Source organism: Equus asinus, chromosome 5 (assembly GCF_041296235.1).
Source record: "Equus asinus isolate D_3611 breed Donkey chromosome 5, EquAss-T2T_v2, whole genome shotgun sequence".
Taxonomy (NCBI): Eukaryota; Metazoa; Chordata; class Mammalia; order Perissodactyla; family Equidae; genus Equus; species Equus asinus.
In genome coordinates, this window is record NC_091794.1 from 26,119,345 (window position 1) to 26,141,248 (window position 21,904).

The 21,904-nt window shown below is 39.4% G+C and overlaps 1 protein-coding gene across 2 annotated transcripts in view; it reads left to right on the top strand.

The window, feature by feature from the left end:
- IQCG (IQ motif containing G) overlaps positions 1 to 21,904 on the top strand; it is a 44,116-nt gene that overhangs the window by 12,503 nt on the left and 9,709 nt on the right. For both annotated transcript variants that reach the window (XM_014830690.3, XM_070509042.1), the window contains exons 5-8: positions 318 to 446; positions 8,029 to 8,110; positions 16,477 to 16,638; positions 17,923 to 17,997. In XM_014830690.3, coding sequence (XP_014686176.2) covers positions 318 to 446; positions 8,029 to 8,110; positions 16,477 to 16,638; positions 17,923 to 17,997 — 448 coding nt within the window. The remainder of the gene's footprint in view (positions 1 to 317; positions 447 to 8,028; positions 8,111 to 16,476; positions 16,639 to 17,922; positions 17,998 to 21,904) is intronic.

Below are 21,904 nucleotides of genomic sequence, written 5' to 3' on the forward strand. Positions count from 1 at the left end.
GGACCGCGCGAACTTAACCACTCGACCACGGAGCCGGCCCCTGTTACTTGTTTTTAAATGAAGAGTAGGTGTTGAATTTTGCCAGATGTCTTTTCTGCATCTGTTGCATTGATTGTATAGTTTTTCTCCTTTTGCCTTTATTAATGTGATGAATTCTACTAATAGATTTCTAATACTAAACTATTCTTGCATTCCCGGAATTATTCCGACTTAGTTATGATGTTCCTTCTGGGTTTAACTTGTGTGACTTCTGTAGTCCTTTGTGAACGTAGGGAAATATATCTTATTGACTCCTCTTTTTGTGTTTCTTCTTCCAGGCAGTTTTTCACTGACATAATTACAGACACCATGCAGGAGCTGGAAAAGTCAGGCACTTTCAACACTCTCCTGAACGCTTTGAGGAAAGAGAGGGAAAACAAAATGCATTTCTATGATATCATTGCCAGGTCAGAGTAATCTTAGATTTATTTGCTTTGTTGTATTTTAAAGTGCTGGAACACTCTTACCAGGAGACCTTGATTCTAAAGTAAATGAAATTTGTGCTTTCCAGGGAAGATAACCAGACGTCAGAAATTTGGGTCCTATTCCTGGTTCGGCTGGGACAATAATTCAGATTTCTGGACTTCGGTTATCTGTATCTACAATATATCAAGAATATTCTTCCTCTCCTACAGTAGTCTTTCTTAGGGCTGACTCCACTGAAAATCCCTGAACAATAACAAGTGATAATAAAAAGGATACCAAGGGAAGTTTTCTTTTCCAGAGCCTTTCAACTAATTTCAAAGATTTTCATACCTTAAGAAATTCAACACAATCAGAATGCTTTGGGACCAAGATAAAATTCTCTTTATATAAGCCCTGAGTAGTCAGAATGAGAAAGTGTTTATCTTGTCTGCATAGGTAGAATTGTTTTCCTTGAGTTTTTTCTCTTCCTCTGTTTCTTAGTCTTGGTAATGAATTCTGTACTAGACTTATTGTGAAGATTAGATTAATTAATAGATGTAAAGCACTTACGATAGTTGCTGGCGCACAGTAAGTGCCTGACAACAATAACAGCTACTGTTATAGACCTAACATTCGTTGCTGGCAAGGAAGCAAGGATATGAGCACTTACGTACATTACCAGTGGGAGAATGAATTCGTTTAATTCTTAAAAAGTGATTTATCTATGGTAATAAAAATATATATACCTAATTTTAACTTTATAGTATTCACTATTACATGTGTATTATTCCATAATTTATTTAACCATTCCCCGAGTTTGAACATTTAGATTGTTTCCAAATTTTTGCTAGAGCAAATAATGTGTCCGTGCATATGTTTGTACGTAAATATACGTCAGCGAACGTCTGAGTCTGTTATTATTCCATTAGGTTGAGTCACTATATGTGGAATTACAGAATCAAAGAAATAGTCTATAGATTAATGAATGATATTATGAAGCTATTTAAAGTATTGTTTACAAAGTTGTAATAACATGGGGGAAATGTTCATGTCGCAATTTTAAGTAGAAAAGGAAAGGCTGGAAATAATATAGGATTATCACATTCATGTAATAAAACTACCAAAAATATATATAGAAAACGAGACCTGGGGGCCGCCCCGGTGGCACGGGGGTTAAGTTCGCAGATTCCACTTCGGTGGCCTGGGGTTCGCCAGTTCGGATCCCGGGTGCGGACATGGCACCGCTGGGCAAGCCATGCTGTGGCAGGCATCCCACATATAAAGTAGAGGAAGATGGGCACGGATGTTAGCTCAGGGCCAGTCTTCCTCAGCAAAAAGAGGATGATTGGCAGCAGATGTTAGCTCAGGGCTAATCTTCCTTAAAAAAAAAAAAAGGAAAATGAGACCTGGAAGGAAATACCCAGTGTGTTAACAATGTGGGTAATTTTTTTTAAAAAAACCCTTTAACTTTTTAGTATTTTCTAGATTTTTACTTTATCAAGGGAGAAAATAAACTTAGCAAAAAAGCTAAGCAAATTGCATAGTATACCCTTTGATGTAGCATTCCTACTTTTGGAAATCTAACCTATAGAAAAAAATTAGTTCATATTAGATGTATATACAAAATGTTTATTGCAGCATAATGGCAAAAATCTAGAAATAGTGTAAATGTTCTTCTATAAAGGAGTACTTAAATGATTGTTAATTTTATGAAGTAAAAACATACAGCTATTAGGGCCAGGCCTGTGGCTGAGTGGTTAAGTTCGCATGTTCTGCTTTTGGTTTCACCGGTTTGGATCCTGGGCACAGACATGGCACTGCTCATCAAGCCATGCTGAGGTGGCATCCCACATAGCACAACCAGAAGGATCTACAACTAGAATATGCAACTATGTACCGGGGGGATTGGAGAGAAGAAGAAGAAGAAAAAGATTGGCAACAGGTGTTAGCTCAGGTGCCAATCTTTAAAAAAAACAAACAAAAAAAATACAACTATTAAAAAGAATGAATTAGAGCTACATGATTGGTCTGGAGGGATGTTCCTCATAGATAAATGAAAAGAAGTTACATGTGTATAGTGTGATTTTTATTTTTAAAAATCTGCTCATTCATGTATTAAGAGCCTAGAGAAGGATTTGGAAGGATATACATCAAAAGGCTTAACATAGGCTGCCTCATAGGAATGGGACCCGAGGGGAGAAGGGAGATGGCAGATTGTCCACTTTTTCCTTATACCTTCCTATTCTGTTTTGAAATTTTTTTTTTTCCCAGAGATTGGCACCTGGACTAACAACTGTTGCCAGTCTTTTTTTTTTTTTTCTGCTTTATCTCCCCAAACCCCCCCGTACACAGTTGTATATATCTTAGTTGCACGTCCTTCTAGTTGTGGGATGTGGGACGCCACCTTAACGTGGCCTGACAAGCGGTGCCATGTCCGCGCCCAGGATCTGAACACTGGGCCGCCACAGCAGAGCGCGCGAACTTAACCACTGGCCACGGAGCCGGCCCCTCTATTTAGTTTTAAATGAAGCTTCTTTTGGTGGTAATTGTCTTCACTGTACAATAAAATCTTATAAAACAATAAGAAAAACACCAGTGTATAAATACAAAAATGGATAAAAGATAGATGTAATGGGTGATTCTTGGGAAAAGCCCCACTTGGGGGCTGCCATGGAATGATTTTTCCTTCCTCCAGGAACAGAGAGTGCTGAAGACATCCTCAAAGTATGCATTCTATCTGTGAGATGTGTGCATATCTGCCCCCAAGGAAGAATTAATAACGTGTGAAAATCCTCTACTTAAACCCCCTTTCGTTAAGAATCCTTCTCACTTATTTTTAAATATGTATCCCTCTGCAGTATTATTCAGGGGAGACAGACCACTTTGTTCAAAACAGATAGTTCACTTTGTTTCTTTCAAAGCGAAAGAAAGTCAGGGGAGAATTTGCCAGGTTTTAAGGCCTTTTGAGATTTTGGTCAAAGGGTCAAAGTTCATGAGGTATAAATCTCATCATAGTCACTCAGCCTCTGCTCCAGAAAGGCAAACAGAAGGAGCCAGAACAGCCCCTCTGCTTGCTGAAGTGGCAGCCTGGAAGCTCCTTAGCGGGACTCAGCTGGAGAGTATAGGTCACATCTGTCATTGGTCCCTAATAACATGCAAGCCTCACCAGGACTGTTCCCATTTGTGGCAGACAGCTGCACAGAACTTGGATCTAAGTGAATATTGTTTGGGCATTGCTTTTTTTTTTTTTTTTTTTTTAGTAAATAGATTTTTGTTTTAGAGCAGTTTTAGGTTTACAGAAAAATTGAGCAGAAAGTACAGAGTCCCTATATACCCCTTATTATTATCTTGCATTAATACAGTACATTTGTTTTAATTGATGAGCCAATATCGATACATTATTATTAACTAAAGTCCATAGTTTACATTAGGGTTCACTCTTTGCGTTGTACATTCTGTGGGTTTTGACAAATATATAATGACACGTATCCCCCATTACAGTTTTATACAGAATAGTTCCACTGCCCTAAAAATCCTCTGTGCCCCACCTGTTCATTCCTCCCACCCTCTCCCTGAGCCCCTAGCAAGCACTGATTTTTTTACTTTCTCCTTAGTTTTGCCTTTTATAGAACGTCATGCAGTTGGAATCGTACAGTATGTAGCCTTTTTGGATTGGCTTCTTTTATAATATGCATTTATAATATGCATTCCTCCAGGTCTTTTCATGGCTTATACTCATTTCTTTTTAGCACTGAATAATGTTCCGTTGTCTGAGTGCACCACAGATTACTTATCCCTTCACAGGCTGAGGACCATCTTGCTGCTTCCAGGTTTGGGCCATTATGACTACAGCTGCTATACACGTCTGTGTGCAGGTTTTTGTGTGGACATGTTTTTAACTCATTTGAATAAATAAGGAGCACTGTTGCTGGATTGTGATGGTAAGAGTATGTATGTTTAGTTTTGTAAGAAACTGCTGCACTGTCTTCCAAAGTGGCCGTACCATTTTGCATTCCTACCAACAATGAATGAGAGTTCCTTTAGCTCCACATCCTTGGCAGCATTTGGTGTTGTCAGTGTTTTGAATTTCTGACTTTCTATTAGGTGTGTAGTGGTCTCGTTGTTGTTTTAATTGGGCATTGCTTTTGATAGAGAGTAAAGAGTGGGCTGACTGGTCTTTGTCTCTTGGTGTCCTGAAGTTTCCTTCCATTGTAATGATGACTCAAAGTGCAGTCTGATCTGGAGAGGTGAGGCATCCTTTGATGTGGCATACATAAAATGACAGGAGAAGACAGTTCACTGAAGGGAGCACACAGCGGGTCAAGAAACATATGAGAAAAGTTTACCTTCAAATCAGTAGTATACCATTTTTCATTTCTCACACTGGCCAGTTTTCTTCTTTTTTTTTTTTTAAAGATTTTATTTTTCCTTTTCCTCCCCAAAGCCCCCTGGTACAGAGTTGTGTATTTTTAGTTGTGGGTCCTTCTAGTTGTGGCATGTGGGACGCCGCCTCAACGTGGCCTGACGAGCGGTGCCATGTCCACGCCCAGGAACCAAACTGGGGAAACCCTGGGCCACCGCAGCGGAGCCCCGAACTTGACCACTCGGCCATGGGACCGGCCCCAGTTTTCTTCTTTATAGCAAACAACACTAGTGGGAATGTAATTTTAGATGTAATCTATTGAGTTTCTTCCATATCCCTAGAATAGTTATGGCACAATTTTTGGTTAAATTAATATTTAATGTTTTGATTATTATTATGTGTAAATAGTTCATAGATGGGACAGGTAGTATATATAATGATTAAATTTTCTTTCTTGAACTATTTTTCTCCTAGAGTTAAAATTTGACCCTCCTTTTTTCTTTTTTTTAAAAAAATTTTATTGAGGTCCTATTGGCTTATAACATTGTGTAGATTTCAGGTGTACGTTATTATATTTCAGTTTCTGTATAGACTGCATCGTCTTCACCACCAATAGTCTAGTTTTTGTACTTCACCATACATATGTACCCCTTTACCCCTTTTGCCCTCCCCCACCTCCTTCCCCTCTGTTTTCCAATCTGTTTTCCTTATCCATGTGTTTGTTTATCTTCCATGGATGAGTGAAATCATACAGTGTCTTTCTCTGTGCAACTTATTTTACTTAGCATAATACCCTCAAGGTTCATCCATGCTGTTGCAAATGGCATGATTTTGTCTTCTTTTATGGCTGAGTGGTATTCCATTGTATATATATACCGCCTCTTCTTTATCCAATCATCCACGTCTTGGCTATTGTGAATAATGCTGCGATGAACATAGCGATGCATACATCTCTTTGAATTGTTAATTTCATGTTCTTGGATAAATACCCAGTAGTGGGATAGCTGGATCATATGGTATTTCTATTTTTAATTTCTTGAAAAATCTCCATATTGTTTTCCATTACCATTCTTTTTGTTTGCCAGTTTTTTGACATTTCTATTCCAAATCCAGCACCCAGCTCTTCACCAGAGCTCTAAAATTCTCTAAATAGAGTCATACATATTAAGCTTTCCCTTTTTTTTCTTTTGAAACTTTCTTCTGTTGTCTTGCTCCTATCTGCTGGTTGCTCCTAGAGCCTGCTACATTGCCATTGTCCTGGGCCTTCCCTTCATCTCCTGAGATTCCCTTTTAATCTGTTTTCTAGACCCCATTCTTCTTCTTTGTGTTAGTCCCTCATTTTGTTGGAACATGTCTTTCTGTAGTTTCTTAAAGAAAGGGTGCATGGAAGGTAAATATATTAAGATCTTGCATGTCTGAAAATATCTTTTTTTGTCCTCATGCTTTCTTAGTAATTTGACGGGGTACAGATTTTCAGACTGAAAATTATCTTCTCTCATAACTTTTGAAGGCAATACTCTACTAACTTCTAGTTTCCATTGTAAATGACATTTATTTATTTAATTGAATCTGTCCTTGGGGTGCTGAGTATATCAGTAGAGATAAAGTATTTATTCTTTATCTTTCTTATCTATTTCTTATAATCTATAAATGGGAAGTATATAATCTATAGTTTGGCAATGACAGTCTCAAGATTCTAGTTAAGTATGTGCTTTCTAAAAGTTCCTGAGTAGCAATTCTTATCTAGATGCGATTTTGTGATAAGTTTTTTTTGGTTGTTGCTATAGACTGAATGTTTGTGCTCCCCCCCAGCCCAATCCATTTGTTGAAATCCTAACGCCCAACGTGATGGTATTAGGAAGTGGAACCTTTGGTAGGTAAGTAGGTCATGAGGGTGGAGCTCTCATAAATGGGATTAGTGCCCTTATAAAAGAGACCCCAGAGAGCTCCTTCTCCCTTTCCATTATATAAGGATGCAAATGAAAATGGCCATCTGTGAAACAGGATGCAGCTTCTCACCAGACACTGGATCTGGTGGCACCTTGGTGTTGGATTTCACAGCCTCTGAAATGGGAGAAATAAATTTCTGTTGTTTATAAGCCACCCAATATATGATATTTTTGTTTTAGCAGCCCAAGCTAACTAAGACAGTTATTGTTTTGTTTGTTTATTCTTGTATTGTTTTGTCATTTTGTTTGTTTTAGGCCTAAATGATGGTATTGCTGGAGATAAACAGAATTCTGTTTCCAGAGAGCAAACAGAAACAGTAACATGAAGTAGTTAGTTTCTCATTCAGACAGGACTGAATCTGAATCCTGCCCTGCCATTGACTGTTTGTGTGACCATGGCACGTGCATTAGTCTGTGTCTTCTGAGAGCTGGATGCCCAGATGAGATCATTCATGCAAAGATTTTATCAGGGGAAACACCTGTGAGGGAAAGTGGGGAGGGAGCCTTTAGACCCAATGCTTTATGGACCCCAAGTGAAGGAGAGGGAAGGTCGGGTGGAAGAGACTCCCCTGCAGTCTGAGGATGATTCGGCAAGGGCATCCGGGAACCGTTGAGCCAAAGTCAGCTGTCAGAGGAGTCCTGGGTCTCCTAGGAAGGGCCTGCCTTAGTATCCCTGCCGCACACACACATGGGCTGGGAGCAGTCCTCGGGAAGTGTGGCCTCAGAGCACACACAGTGAAGGATTCCAGAACCTAGAGCTGGGACCCTTATTCCAGCTTACACTGCCTGTAGTTGGAGGCCTGTGAGGCACATTCTCATGTCCACCACAGCAAGTTACCTCAGCTCTCTGAGCTGCGTTTCCCCCGTCTGTAAAATAGGGGTAATGATAGGGACTGCCTCAGAAGGTTATTGTGAGCTAAGAATATGTGAATCAAAAGGACTCTTCTTCTTCCTCTTCTTCCTCTTCTTCGCTTTTTCTCAGCAACGGCTATTTTAGATGCAACACTGATAAGCCAGAAAATCCTCCTCCAATTTACTAGGACAAATCACAGTCTTTTTAAAAGTGTTTCTGAAAGTGTGTTCTGTGGACCAGCACCATTGGCATCACCTGGGAACTTATTACAAATGCGAGTTCCAGGGCCCTGTCCCAGACCTGCTGAATTAGAGTGTCTGGGGCAGAGCCCAGGACTATGTTAACATCCGGGCCATCCTTGTGCACGCTAAAGTTTGAGAGGCACTGCTTCACACACAAATCATTCTTATTTCTCCTAGGGAGAAAAAAGGAAGAAAACAGATAAAATCTCTTCAAAAACAGCTAATTAATGTCAAAAGGGAACGGCAAGCTGAAGTGCAGGTAAGAATGACCTGGGCAACGCGGAAGGTTACTGAGCTGAAGGCGCTCTATGGAAGCCAATGTTCTTAAGCAAAGAAAAGTCATGTAGGAGAAACTGTGGTTTCTCTGAGGGTGCCTTTACTACTGAAAATATAGAGAGAGTGACTGGGGAGTTGGCCTGGGATGTACAAGTGTGTCCAGAATAGAACTCTGGGGGAGCCCATCCAGGGCGCTCTTAGTTTGTTCTTACCCCTCCCGTCCCACCATCCACACCATCCTGTCCTTCCCTACATCAGACCTTGTCTCTCGGACTCTCTTGTATTCTAACATCCCAGATGAGAGACTTTAGTCCTAAGTAGGACATTCACCACATTACAAATCTCCTTATACGTGACGCTCAGGTTTAATAATGTCATTTGTGTTGTATTTCAAGTACAGAGTGGATGTAATGAGCTTTTATAGTCATTAGAACCTAACCTTATATCTAATTTACCTCTGTAAGAAAATTCATCCCAAGTTTTAAGCAACTGACTTGCAAAACAATGATCAGGCTACAATCTAGGCAGTTAGAAATTAATTCTATTAGGATGACTAACACTATTCGCAGTTTAGAAATTTACAAAGTATGGCCTGATATCAGCTTTTTATTGCCTAGCTATTTGGATAAGTTTATGCTTCAAATCAGGAAATCTTCATTATTCCCTGCATAGAAGTTAGAAGAATATTTTAAAAATGTATTTGGAAAAATTGTTTAAAAAAGGCCGCTAGCCTTTCTTCCAAGATATTATCTTTAAGTCTTCTGAAAAAATTGTTTAACATCATCTTTTATTTTCTATTTACCAATTACAAAGTACCTTTGGTATTGATTTTTACGGGAGTGTCTCTATTAACCCTCTGTTTATAGTTACATTTTTTGAAAACCATTTTTCTTCTCTGGAACATCTCACAAAAATTGGTGTGTACTTAGGTTTTCTCTCTAATGAATATACCGTTTCAGAGGTTTCTTAGCTTTTTTCCCTGAAAAGCTCTCCCATTATTTAAAAATTCCTTGAGGATTAAAATAGAAGATATTTATATTAATTTCCTTTTAAGCCTTCAAACCAAACAATGTCAAAAGAAGCCTCAAGGGGCCAGCCCAGTGTTGTAGTGGTTAAGTTTATATGCCCCACTTCAGCTGCCTGGGGTTCACAGGTTCAGATCCCAGGCACAGACCCAGCACTGCTCATCAAGCCATGCTGTGGTGGCATCCCACATAAAATAGAGGAAGATTGGCACAGATGTTAGCTCGGTGACAATCTTCCTCACCAAAAAAAAAAAAAAAAGAAAGAAAGGAAAAACCCCTCAGGTTTGGCACTCTACCAGTTAACTCCCCTGTGCTACTATCATGACCACTTTTTGTTTGTTTGTTTTGGTGAGGAAGATTTGCTCTGAGCTGACATCTGTTGCCAATCTTCCTCTTTTTTTGCTTGAGGAAGATTAGCCCTGAGCTAACATCTGTGCTAGTCTTCCTCTATTTTGTATGTGGGTTGCTGCCACAGCCCGGCTTGACAAGTGGTGTAGGTCCATGCCTGGGATCTGAACTCGCAAACCTGGGCGACTGAAGCAGGGTGCAGTGGACTTAACCACTACACCACAGGGCTGGCCCCCATGGCCACTTTTTTTCTGTTTCTTAGACACTTTGGTAATAGTTTTCCAGCTAACACTTGCCTGTGAAACTTATCCTCTTGGATTACATTCTCAGCCATTACATTTAGTCAAAATAAAACTAAATCAGAATATCACTCAGATCTTTTGATCATCAAAAAAGGGAAATATAAAATAGGACCAGAAGATCCAAGGCAAACCTTGGAACCAAAAAACAGCCATCCAGATGAAATCAAGTTAAATCCCTAGGATTACTAAAACAGCAGTGAATTCAGGCCTGGAAAACAAGACGATGGTAGGAAGGACACTAGAGACCTGTGGGTCAGAAAATTATGCCGGCAATTAGGATGGCAGGTTTGTGTGTGTGAAAGTGTGTGTTGTGGTCCCTGGAATATGACAGAGTAATCACCTTAGAGATGAAGCTTCCTGCTGGGTCCCCAGGCAAAAAGGAAAAGTCACAAAGGAAAAAAAAAACCAGGTTGCTGTTAGACTTCCAAAGGACATCAACATATAAAGCAAGGTAACAGTGGAGCGGCATTTTCATGAAACTAATGGGAAAAAAAGAGAGAACCAGGATCAATATATAAAAATCAATGTATCTTTTCCATACATTGGCAGCAGACTTAGAAAAGGAATTTGAAAAAAATATATATATTATTTACAACAGCATGAAAAATATCGAATACCTAGCAATGAATCCAACAACAACAAGAAAATATCTGGGACTTCTTTGCATGAAACTATAAAACAGTATTGAAAAATTAAATAATACTTAAATAAGTGGAGGGATATACTATATTTATGAATTGGAAGATTCATTATTATAAAGATATCAATTCTTGCAAAATTGATTGATACATTGAATTCAATCCCAGTTAGAATCCTGATTGGATTTGATTTATTTATTCACTTATTTTTGTGAAAGTTGGCAAACTGGTTCTAAAATTTATATTGATATGCCAAGGATCAAAAATAGTCAAGACGATATTGAAGAGGAACAAAGTGGGAGAACTTGCTTTACTGAATTAAAACAGTGTATATTTGTGCAAGGATTGAAAAATAAAGCAATGAAACAATACAAAGAGAACCTTTATGGATTTATGACAAGGGTGGCACCACAGAACAGTGCCAGGAGGTGTTTTAATAAGTAATGCTGAAGAAATTGGGTACCTATATGGAAAAATTAAAATTTTACTCTAATCTGACACCATACACAAAAATCAGTTCTATAGATCTAAATGTGAAAGGCTAAAGCATAATATTTCTCGACAACATAGGAGACTATTATCTTGCCTTTGGATAGGAAAAGATTTGTTAAACAGATCACAGAAAGTAAAGTTACAGAGGAGAAGGTTGGTAAATTTGACTACATTAAAATTAAAAACTTCTGTTCATCAAAAGACATCAATAAGAGAGAGAAAGAGTAAGCCACAAAGTGGGAGAAGATATAGCACATATCCAATAAAGGGCTTATATTCAGAATATATAGGGAACTTCTACAAACTAATGACAAAGGGACAGATACCTAATGGAAAAATAAGCACAAGGGTGCAGAGGCATTTTCAAAAAGAGGATATCCAACTGGCCAATAAATGTATGAAAGTGTGTTCAACTTCACTTGTCATCATGGAAATGCAAATTGAAACCGCAAGGAGACACAATTATCTTCTCATTAGAATAGCTAATTCTATCATATTGGTATTATATTTGGTATTAATTTATAATACCAAATGGTAATGATGTGGAGGAATGGGAATTCTAATACACTCATGCTGAGCGTTTATAATAGTATTAGCAGTCTGGAAAAAGTGTAACAATATCAAAGTTAAAAAATAGGTGTACCTTATGACCCAGCAGTTCTACGCAATAGAATCTGTATGCATGTGGAATCATGCACAACAATGGCCAATAAAGCATTGGTGGTAGCTAGAAATGAAACAACCAAAATGGTTATCATACATTATGATATATTCATTCAATGGAGTACTAAAGTTAAAATTAATGAACTATAGCTGCCACATCATAAACTTAATGTGGATCGAAATAGTCCAGACACAAAAAAGACATACTGTATGATTCCATTTTTACAAAGTTCAAAAAACTAAACTATAGTGTTTAAGGATAAATGATTAGATTATAAAACTGTAAAGACAATTACCATAAAATTACAGATAGTAGATACTTTTGGGGAAGAGAGAGAGCAGTGGTTGAGAAAGAATGTAACGGAGAGCCCGTGTCAATCCTGTGTCTTAGCCTGGGAGATTGTTATGTGGGGTTTACTCTGTTATAATTGAGTTAGATGTTTATTTTTGTGCATTTTTTTGAAGCATATGTTCTATATTCACACACACACAGAGTTAGAAAAAAGTAATTACGTGTGTGCTGTGTGTTAGAGGAGAGTACGAGGGGTTATGGATGCATCGAGGAAGGAGCTTCAACCAAGGGTGGCGAGTGGAGGAAGGACACCCTATAGAAACTGTATTTAAGCCAAGGCGTAAGGGATGTCTCCAAGTTAGCCAGGTGAAAAGGAGGAGAAGAATGTTTCAGGCAGAAGGAACAGAAAAAACGTATTTGAAGATGTCATTATGTCTTCCTGATGAATTGATCCTCTGTCATTGTACTTGGAGAGCTCAGTGCTGTCCTGGAAGCTTTGCATGATATCTTAAGACAGGCCTGAACTACTGCATCCTCGAAGCCATACTTTGTTTTTTCTCTGGCCACCCTATTACTAACTTTTGCATGTTACCTGCCTCTTTTCTTTACCCAGCCCCTCAGCTTTTTGCATCTTTGATGACTCTAATTTCCTTTTTGGGGGGAACAGATATGGAGAGAGTACCAAATAGAATAGTTAGAGATGACTATGCTGATATCTAGGCTTCAAAATGGATTAAAGAATAAAATGAAGCTGTAGAAAGCATGCTTGCTAAGTTTGCAGGCAACTCAGAGCTGGTATACGATAAGTAATAGGTATCAGAATTCAAACCTCTGCTGCTTATTGGAACACTGAACTGACTCCAAGAAGAAGCGAAGGTCAAACTAAAGTCCTGACTTTGAACAACCGTCAAGTTGGGAATTGTGAAGACCTAACTTGTCTTCAACAGTTTCGTCAGAGGCTTAGCTAGGCTCTAATATGAGTCCCTGAGGTTCGGGCCCCACCACTGGCTGTTGTTGTCACAGCAGTTTAAAAAGGTGCCTGCCGTCCCCTGTCTTCTTTAGACTTCTCAGAGTCTTCCGTTCACAGTGCCTCTTCTAATGGCTTTCATCCGAGTCTTAGCAGTCATGACAACAACATATTACCATACAATATTGTGAAAAGCATTTGGAATGCTTCCTCTTTGTTTTGATTACTGCAATTTGTGGCACTGTGTAATGTTTATACAACAGGGAAAAACATTCCCCTATCCTCGGTTGTGGTTAGACGTCTGTAACAGTGTGTACAGTTTCAGGCATCACATTTAAGGAGCTTACGCAGAAGAGATCAGCCAAGACAGTGAGATGTATGGAAATGTTATTACAACAGGAAAGAAAAGAGGAAATTGGCATGATTGGAAAGGGAATAGTTCAAATGGAAATGAAATCAGTGTGTGGAATTGGAACCTGAAACTTCAGAAGTTTGAACTTGATTATGTTTCATCTGCATTTTAGAGTGGAGACTGTTTAGCTCAGAGTTTGTTCAGAACCTCTTATAGAGTCAGCCAGTATTCTTAGTCATAGACAGACAGACAAATATAAATGTTAATTTAATACAGAACTGTATTTTTTTGTGTGTGGCTTTTATAACTTTAATAGACCACATTCCCATTTTCCTTTTTCCATCTAACCAAAGAGGCAGCCTGAGGCAAGACAAGCTCCAACTTCTCCAGATAGGAGCTTCCAAAAATTCCAGAAACCAGTACTCTCTTCCCTACTTTGTGTTCAATTATGAAAATAGACATTACCATTAGAAGCCTTTGGCACACAGTATTGTGGCAGCCATCAGAGTCTTATGAACTCTAATTGGCTGACTGCTTCTTTCCATTACTAAATCATGTTTCTCTGAACTCAAATAACAAGTCAGAAAGTCTAGATCTGAAGGAAGTTTTGGGATTTGGAAGTAAATTTTGGTCTGCTACAAAAACCTACAGATATGCTACATCTGTCCACAGACCTTGATCACGGGGAAAGCTCCAGACACCATGGACGACCTGGGTTATGATGGTGGGTTGTGGTGAAGGCAGATCTTTTCTTAGTGAGAATCTTAAAAGAAATTTATACAAGTAAACACCCTTGGCCTATAACCCACTGCTTCTAGGCTGGATCTTTGTTGCACACTGGGAAGATGAAGAAATGGAATGGCACTTCAGTTCACTTTTTAGTATGACTTGATCATGATTTTACCATCACTAGCATGTGAGTATTTTGTTTCCACACTGTCACCATGGAAAGCTATAAGTCTGTGCAGAATAGCAGCACCGGGAGGAACTCAGAGGAATCAGAGGCCCATGGCCACAGCATCAAAACCAGATGTCTCTGGCTTGGCACATGTGATTATAGACCAATGTTGTATAACCTTAGAAACAATTACGTAATATAATACCTTCTGTTTTCCGTAAGAAGAAACTCCTAGAGTTTTAACTCTGCATTTCTGATCTTCATGTTGTTACTCTGAGGAACTTAATATTCAATTTGATGAGGAAAACTGGCCAGAACGTTCTCTTGAGTTTTTGAAAGTATAGTTTTGTGTGGACACTATTTAATAAATACCGAACCATTCAACACTATTAGATTCTGTGCGAAACAAAACTATAATTATTTATGTGGGCTGAGATTTTCTGGAAAAGGTTTTATGGACTTAAGCGATGTATAAGCTGAACCTTGAAGAAAATCTAGGCCATTAAGTAGGTAAAAGGATTCCAGTTGATGAAGAAGAGAAACTATCACATTTTACTTTAACTCGTCTTCCTAGAGATTCAAACTTTATATCACTGACTGCCATACAATTTGGAAATAGAAGGGAGGAAAGAGGAGAAATGGAGAAGACAGAGGAGAAGGGAGGAGCATGTAAGAAGGGAAGAAAAAATGTGAGCCAAAAAAAGGCATATCTTAAAATTCATTTAGTGAACATTTATTGAGCACCTAAATTGTGCCAGGCACTGAGCAGGATTAACAGATGAGAAAATGGTCTTAGAGAGCTTAGGTAACTTGCCCACAATCCTCCAATTTGTAAGAGGTTCTGAAGTACTAAGATGTATCATCATCTGGGCTCGTAGCATGTTCTTCGTCAGAGATACTCATCTCTTTGGAATGGTTCTGATGCAGTTGGGATAATTGTTATCCAGTTGGAATGGTTCTGTAGAGTTACACCAAGATATCAGATAAAATGACTTGAAAAATTCCTTTCTAACTATTTTAAGGACCCATGATTCTTTAAACTGTGTTTGCTTTTTGTTATGGATGATCTTGACCAATTTCTGCTTTGTTTCTCCTTCTAACACTTACTTAGAACTAATTCCACCCAGGTTACATGGTAAGATTAAGGTTGGCTGATACTTAGAGAAACATAGATCTCTGATTAGAGCCATGCCTTTGTGTTATTAATAGTATGTTCACTGTTGTGCTGTCCGCTCACTCTGACTACCTCTCTGTGAAGTTACTCATACGTTGTGTGGTTCATTTCGAACAATCAAATGTTGCCTCCCTGACCAAGAACCGTCCAAGGCTTCCCAAGGCACTTGGAAGAAAATTCAAACTTCCTAACAGTGCCTCTGAGGTCGTGCTGGCTTTCTCTTACCTGCCTCTCTAACCTCATCTTGTCCCAGTCTCAGCTGTCTCTGGGCTACAGCCTCCAGAGTTTTCTTTCTGTTCCTGTAATGTATGCGGGTCTTTGCTGCCTCAGGACTTTGGTACACATTTTCCTTTTTCTTAGAATTCCCTTTGACCGCACTTTTCATGTGATGGACATACTTTTCCTCTGGTGTCAGATTTAACATAACTTTCTCAGAGAATCCTTTTTAGATCATCCAGTCTAACGTAGGTCTCCCTTCTTATTTTCTCTCATAGCCTGTTGCCTTTTTCTTTCATAGCATTTTGCACATTTAAAAACGTTTTTACATATTTGTTTCCTTTTAACTACATCTCTCCTACTAGATTGTAAGCTCTGTGAAGGCAAGGACTATCTCTACTTATATTTCCACGATTTACCTGCTGTCTAGCTCAATGCTGGCACTGAATAATTGTTTTTTAATGAATATTGAGACCTTAAAATTGCCAAGCGCTTTATAACCTACAAAGAATTTTCACACACATTCTTAATTGATTCTTATAATGACTTGCTGAGATGTTTCAGGCAGGGTAGATATCACTGTTTCTATTTTATAGAAGGTAAGACTTGAAAAGCTTCACTGACTTGGCCAAGTTCACACAGCTGGTGGGTCTTGCATGGAAGGTCAGGTCTTTTGATCATTTAGACCAGTGCTCTTTCTACCAATATGAGACAATAATGGGAAATAATGGGAAAATCTGTGTGGATACAGAGTACCCAAATGTGTGCCTGGGAAAGAATCTCACTGTCTTGATGCTTAGAACTACTTATCTTGCATTTTCATTTATACTATGCGTGATTATTGACTAAATTTCCCATAGTGTGATAGCAGAGAAATAGATCCTTGTTGATTTATAAAGACGAAAGGTAAGCTTAAGTCACTGATTGAACTGAATGGAGGCAGAATGTGTGTTAATTGAGAAACCTGGTCTTACCTCCATAGGGTAGGAATGAATACATTTCTCACCTCAAGGACCAGTTGCAAGAGATGAAGGCAAAAACCAACATGGAGAATCGCTATATGAAGAAAAACACTGAGCTGCAGATTTCCCAGACACAGAAAAAATGTAACAAAACAGAGGAGCTCCTGCTGGAAGAGATCGAGGTGAGCGCTGCTACCTTAGGAGCGACCCAGGTAGGTGGTAGGAGAGCCATCGCTCCTGCTACTGCCTCAGCTGACAGAGGAGGAGCGAGACGGAGATCTTCCTCACCTCTGTTCTCTCTTTCCAGCAACCCTAGCAGTTGAAGTTAAGAATGAAAATGGAATGAAGACTTGCGTCTTTGCAAGCAGAGATTCTGATGGGCTGTAGCCTGTTTTTTTGTAATGACTTTGAAAATTGGTTGTACTTTCTTCCCTTGGTTACTTTATCCTTATTTTATAAGCCACCACCCTTTCTCCTGGGGAGGGGGCAAAACGAGATGCTTAGGAAGTGCAGGTTTTTGCTTCTACTTTCCTCACCCGCTGGTACCTTTTATCCCTCCATTAAGAAATGCAAAAATTAGGGGCCAGCCCGGTGGCGGCGCAGCGGTTAAGTTCGCATGTTCAGCTTGCCTGTGGCCCAGGGTTCGCCGGTTCGGATCCCTGGTGCGGACATGGCACCGGTTGGCAAAAGCCATTCTGTGGTAGGCGTCCCACATATAAAGTAGAGGAAGATGGGCACGGATGTTAGCTCAGGGCCAGTCTTCCTCAGCGAAAAGAGGGAGATTGGCAGTAGTTAGCTTAGGGCTAATCTTCCTCAAAAGAAAAAAAAAAGAAATGCAAAATCTAGACAGCTGACCGTCACTGAGACCCAAATTGATAGAGATGAGAAGTCCCAGTGAAAAATACCAGGAGAAAGAAAGAAGGGGTAGACCTTCCTTGGAGCATGAGGCTTAAATGGCTAACAGAACCGTAGGTAGGTGAGAAGCAGACATCAGTAGAGGGGGTCACAAACATCAGCAGAGGGGTCACGTGTGCCAGAGGACTCCTGTCTCTGAGCCGCTGCTTGTCTGAGCGCTGGCTCCCCAGGTATAGCTGAAGACTGTGACAGCAGCCAGTTTTCTTGCGCTTTGGAATTTCCTTTTCTGGGCCTAAGAACCTTGTGCCCTTAAAGTATTGTTTCTCTCCTCAAATTGACATCACATTCCAGGCAACAGGATTATGGTCTTTTTGTTCTGGGTACTTGGGTGTATCCAGCACGGTGCCAGACACACGACTCAGTGATGTTTGTGAACACGAATTGAGTTGAAGGTAACTGAGTTGCTGCTCTGCAGCAATACTGCGAATTCTTGGGGTCCCAGCCGGTAAGGAAAACCTGCGCTGCTGTCACTGCTACACTTCTCACCTTGAGAACTCTCCTTTCCAGCCCTGCTGGGAAGAATGCCTGATAGTGGTTTATTGTTCTCACAGAAACTAAGGTCGAAAACCGAAGAAGAGAACCGGATTCATATGGAGATTGAAGTGTTCCTTAGAAAGGAGCAGCAGGTGGGCCCCCAGCACTTCTCTATCCTCTGCCGCGTTTGTGTTCCACTTATCAAATACTAAGGACAGCAAAGTAATTGTTTAAGGAAGGAAAAATGAACCATAATTCTACCAGCCTAATGAACGAGCTATAGCCCATGTTTTCTTTCAAAGTTATCCACCTGAATAAATATTTTATAAAGCTGTAGTTTGAGTACGGGTCAAATTTTGTCTTATGCCCGTATCATTTAGCATTATATAAAAAAACTTTTCTTATTCCTATATTGCTTTATAGTCATAATTTTAAATTAAAATTTACTGATTCTTTAAATTATAAAAAGAACATATTCTTAGTTGAGGGAAGATTTTCAAAAAATCGCCAGTTGCTTTTTCTCTCATTTTTTAATGTTATTATAGTCTCTTCATAAAATAATTTAAATAGTTTTTTAATGTTACATTGAATGGTTATACCATAGTTTACTTGTTACCCTTCATTTTGGATTTTAGGTTATTTCCAAAGTTTCATTGTTATAAATAATGCAGTAATGAAAGCTTTGCCCAAATAACTTTTTCTTCTTTGCAATTATTTACCAAAAGTAAATCTCCAGCATGAGATGATTAAGTCAGAGAGACTGGTATTTTGACTCTTGATGAATATTGCTAACACTTTCTAAGTTATGGTCATCAGCAGTGTGTGCAGACACTAATTCCAAGGCATCCTCAACAGCACTAGCCATTTTAGATGTTTTTTAAAGTCTGCCAATTCAATGAATTGTTTTATTTTGGTTTTTTTGCTTACTAATAAAAACTGGCCATTTTTCCATATATTTATTTACTCATTTTATTTCTTCTCCCGTGAATTATATGTGACTGAATGGTTCTAATTAGTATTTCCAATGCTGAGAACAAACCAAGCCAAGTGGAGCCTTTTAAAATATCCCTGTTGGATGAATAGGGAAAAAAATTTCCAGTTTACTCATGATACAGTCTACCTTTGAGAAAGCTAATGAATTTTCAGTACAAAGTTCCAAATTTGTGGTTAAAGAAAAGGATTTCCAGATGCTGTCTCACAGGCTTTACTGAAAAAGGTGTCGAGTCGGTTATTAGAATCAGGGTCCTGTAGTCCTGCAATTTACGGGGCTGTGAGCCGTGGTACCTGTTTCAGGTATTAGACATCTAGCAGGTATTTGATGACAATCAGATCAGCAGGTGGATAAATAGATGATGGATGGATGAAGTCAGGGTTTCCCAGATCTTCAGCCCAATAAAACAAGCAATACCTAAATAGTTTTTAATGCAGATTTGAAAAAGTATGGAAATATAATAAGGATTTTTAAAAGTGAAAGCTCTCTTAATCACTCCCCTTTCTGAAGATTTCTTCCACCTTCTTCTTTTCATATATATTCTTGTATATGTGCCTCTATACTTACATGTTTTAGCATTGATTTATATTTGTTTTTGACATAAATGGGATCATACTATAAATATTGCTGCAGACCCTGTTTTTCTTTTTTAAATTTACTTTGTCTTTAATGTTTTCTATAGCAGTACAACTGTTAGATAATATCCCATAGAGGGGAGATACCAAAATTTAGTTAAGCATTCTTCTGTCAGTGAACATTTCAGTTGTTTCCAAGTTTTGCTGTTATAACAATGCCAAACATTCCTGGACGCGTCTCTAAGTGCATGGTGTACAGAAAGGCTATTCTTTTTTGTATATTGTTCTAGATTCCTTGTGTCCTCTCATATTCATTTTAATGGTTTTTCAGTTGATCTGTTTGGACTTTCTAGGTAGAAAATCTTATTGACTGCAAATAACAATTTTATATTTTCTTTTTTGCTATTTATATGTCTGTTTCCATTTTGTGGCTTATTGTATAGATAGAATGGCAAGTGTGATGTTGATTAGTTGTAGTGATAATAAGGCACTATTTTTCTATTCTTAGTTTTAATGGTATTTCAGTCAGTGTTACACATGAATTCATAGTCATGCCAAGTTCCTTATGTGCAAGTTAGGGCATTCATTGGGAAAGAATGGGACCCTGAAACTCTAAATGGGAACATCTGCTTGAACTTAGATGTAACTGACAATCTTGAACCCCCAAGTCATGCTGAGCCTCCCTTGCCCATGGAAGCTCCTGCCCTCCTGTGTCTGAGGAGGTTAGTCTTCCTTCCCCTGAAAGTCCTGTGAGAATAACTTCATCTGAGGCAGATGCCTTGAAAAGGGATGCTTATTCTCAAGACCTAGCACAATCAGCTCTGTTGCCTCTGGATCCATAACCAGGGTCAACTTCTCAGGAAGTTCCAGGGGAACAGATAACTCAGATAACTATAGCTCAGAAGGAAATAGCTTATACACCAAAAGAATCACAAGACTTTGCTAATATATATTGGCAGAAACCTAGGAGACATTTCTGGGCATGGATTCTAAGGGTGTTGGTCCAAGGAGGATGGAATATAACACCAGGTTGGGTCAAGTTCATTGATATGGATATACTTACTACAGATTCTGGATTTAATGTGTTAGCTTGTGCAGCTGGAGGTGACTCTACCAGTTTGCTTGGTTGGTTACCTGAAACTTAGACTCATCAATGGCCCACATTTAATGAGGTGGAGATGCCGGAGCTTCCCTGCTATGATGGAGAGGACAGCTTCTAAAGACTTAGGGAGATAGGAATATCGGAGTGAATTTATCATGTGTGACCTACAAATCTGCCTCCAAACACCCGCCTCTAAATAGTTTCCATGAGACACTCCTTCCCAGAATACACTCCTTTCCTAAGACATTGAGAAATGCATTAGTGAAGGGAACACCTGCATCCTTGAAATGCTCTGTGGCTGCTTTCCTATGTAGGACAGGTAAGACCATGGATGATATCATTGTAGCTATGGGCTGCCTAGTTTCAGTGGGGATGATGGGATTCTGGAGTGCCAGAGGACAAGTGGCAGCACTTAACTGCCAAAGACAAGGTGGACACGTTTACCATGAAGGGCAGCAGGGATTTGCTGGAATCAGAATGCCTTTGCCCACAGGAACATTTGGCAGTAGCTAATTAATCATGGTATTCCTAGGAACAAAATTGATGGTAGGGCCAGCCCTGGTAGCCTAGTGGTTAAGTTTGGTGTGCTCTGCTTTGGTGGCCCAGGTTCCGTTCCCAGGCGCGGACCTATACCACTCATCTGGCCGTGCTATGGTGGCAGCTCACATACGAAAAATAGAGGAAGATTGGCAACAGATGTTAGCTCAGGGCGAATCTTCCTCAGCAAAAAAAAAAAAAAAAAATTCATGGGCAGCCTGATAAAGCATTACTTGGTCTATATAAGAGAAAAAAAGTCTGAGTCCAGTAGGCAGAAACCTGAGTTGAGTTACCACAATGAAGAGTCATGGCCTCTCATTGAGTTTTCAGAACTAAGTCAATTCCCCAACCCAGAGCCCCTTGATTGAAAGGGGCAGGTCCTTCTGAGCGTGAACTCTGCAGCATTGCTGCAGGTATATACTGTGACTCTTCCTCTAAGCCTTACCCAGAGGGACCTGTGGCTCTATCAGAGTGACTGTGCACTGGAAAAAAGAAAATATCCAGATCTTCTGAGATTACTAAACATTGGCTCTGCATCGATGTTAATTCCTGCGGACCCAAAACAACACTGTGGCCCCCACTCAAACTGGAAGATTATGGTGGGCAGCTGATCGATTGAGTCTTAACTCAAGTCTGATTTACTCTGAGCCCACTTGTTCCGTGGACCCACCCCATGGTTATTTCCCCAGTTACTGAACAAATAATTGGAATAGACATACTTGGCAACAGACAGAATTTCCACATTGGCTCTCTGACTCATGGGGTGAGGGCTATTATGGTAGTAAGGGCCAAGTAGAAGTCTCTGGAACTTCCCCTCCCTAACAAGACAGTAAATCAGAAGTAATGCTGCACCT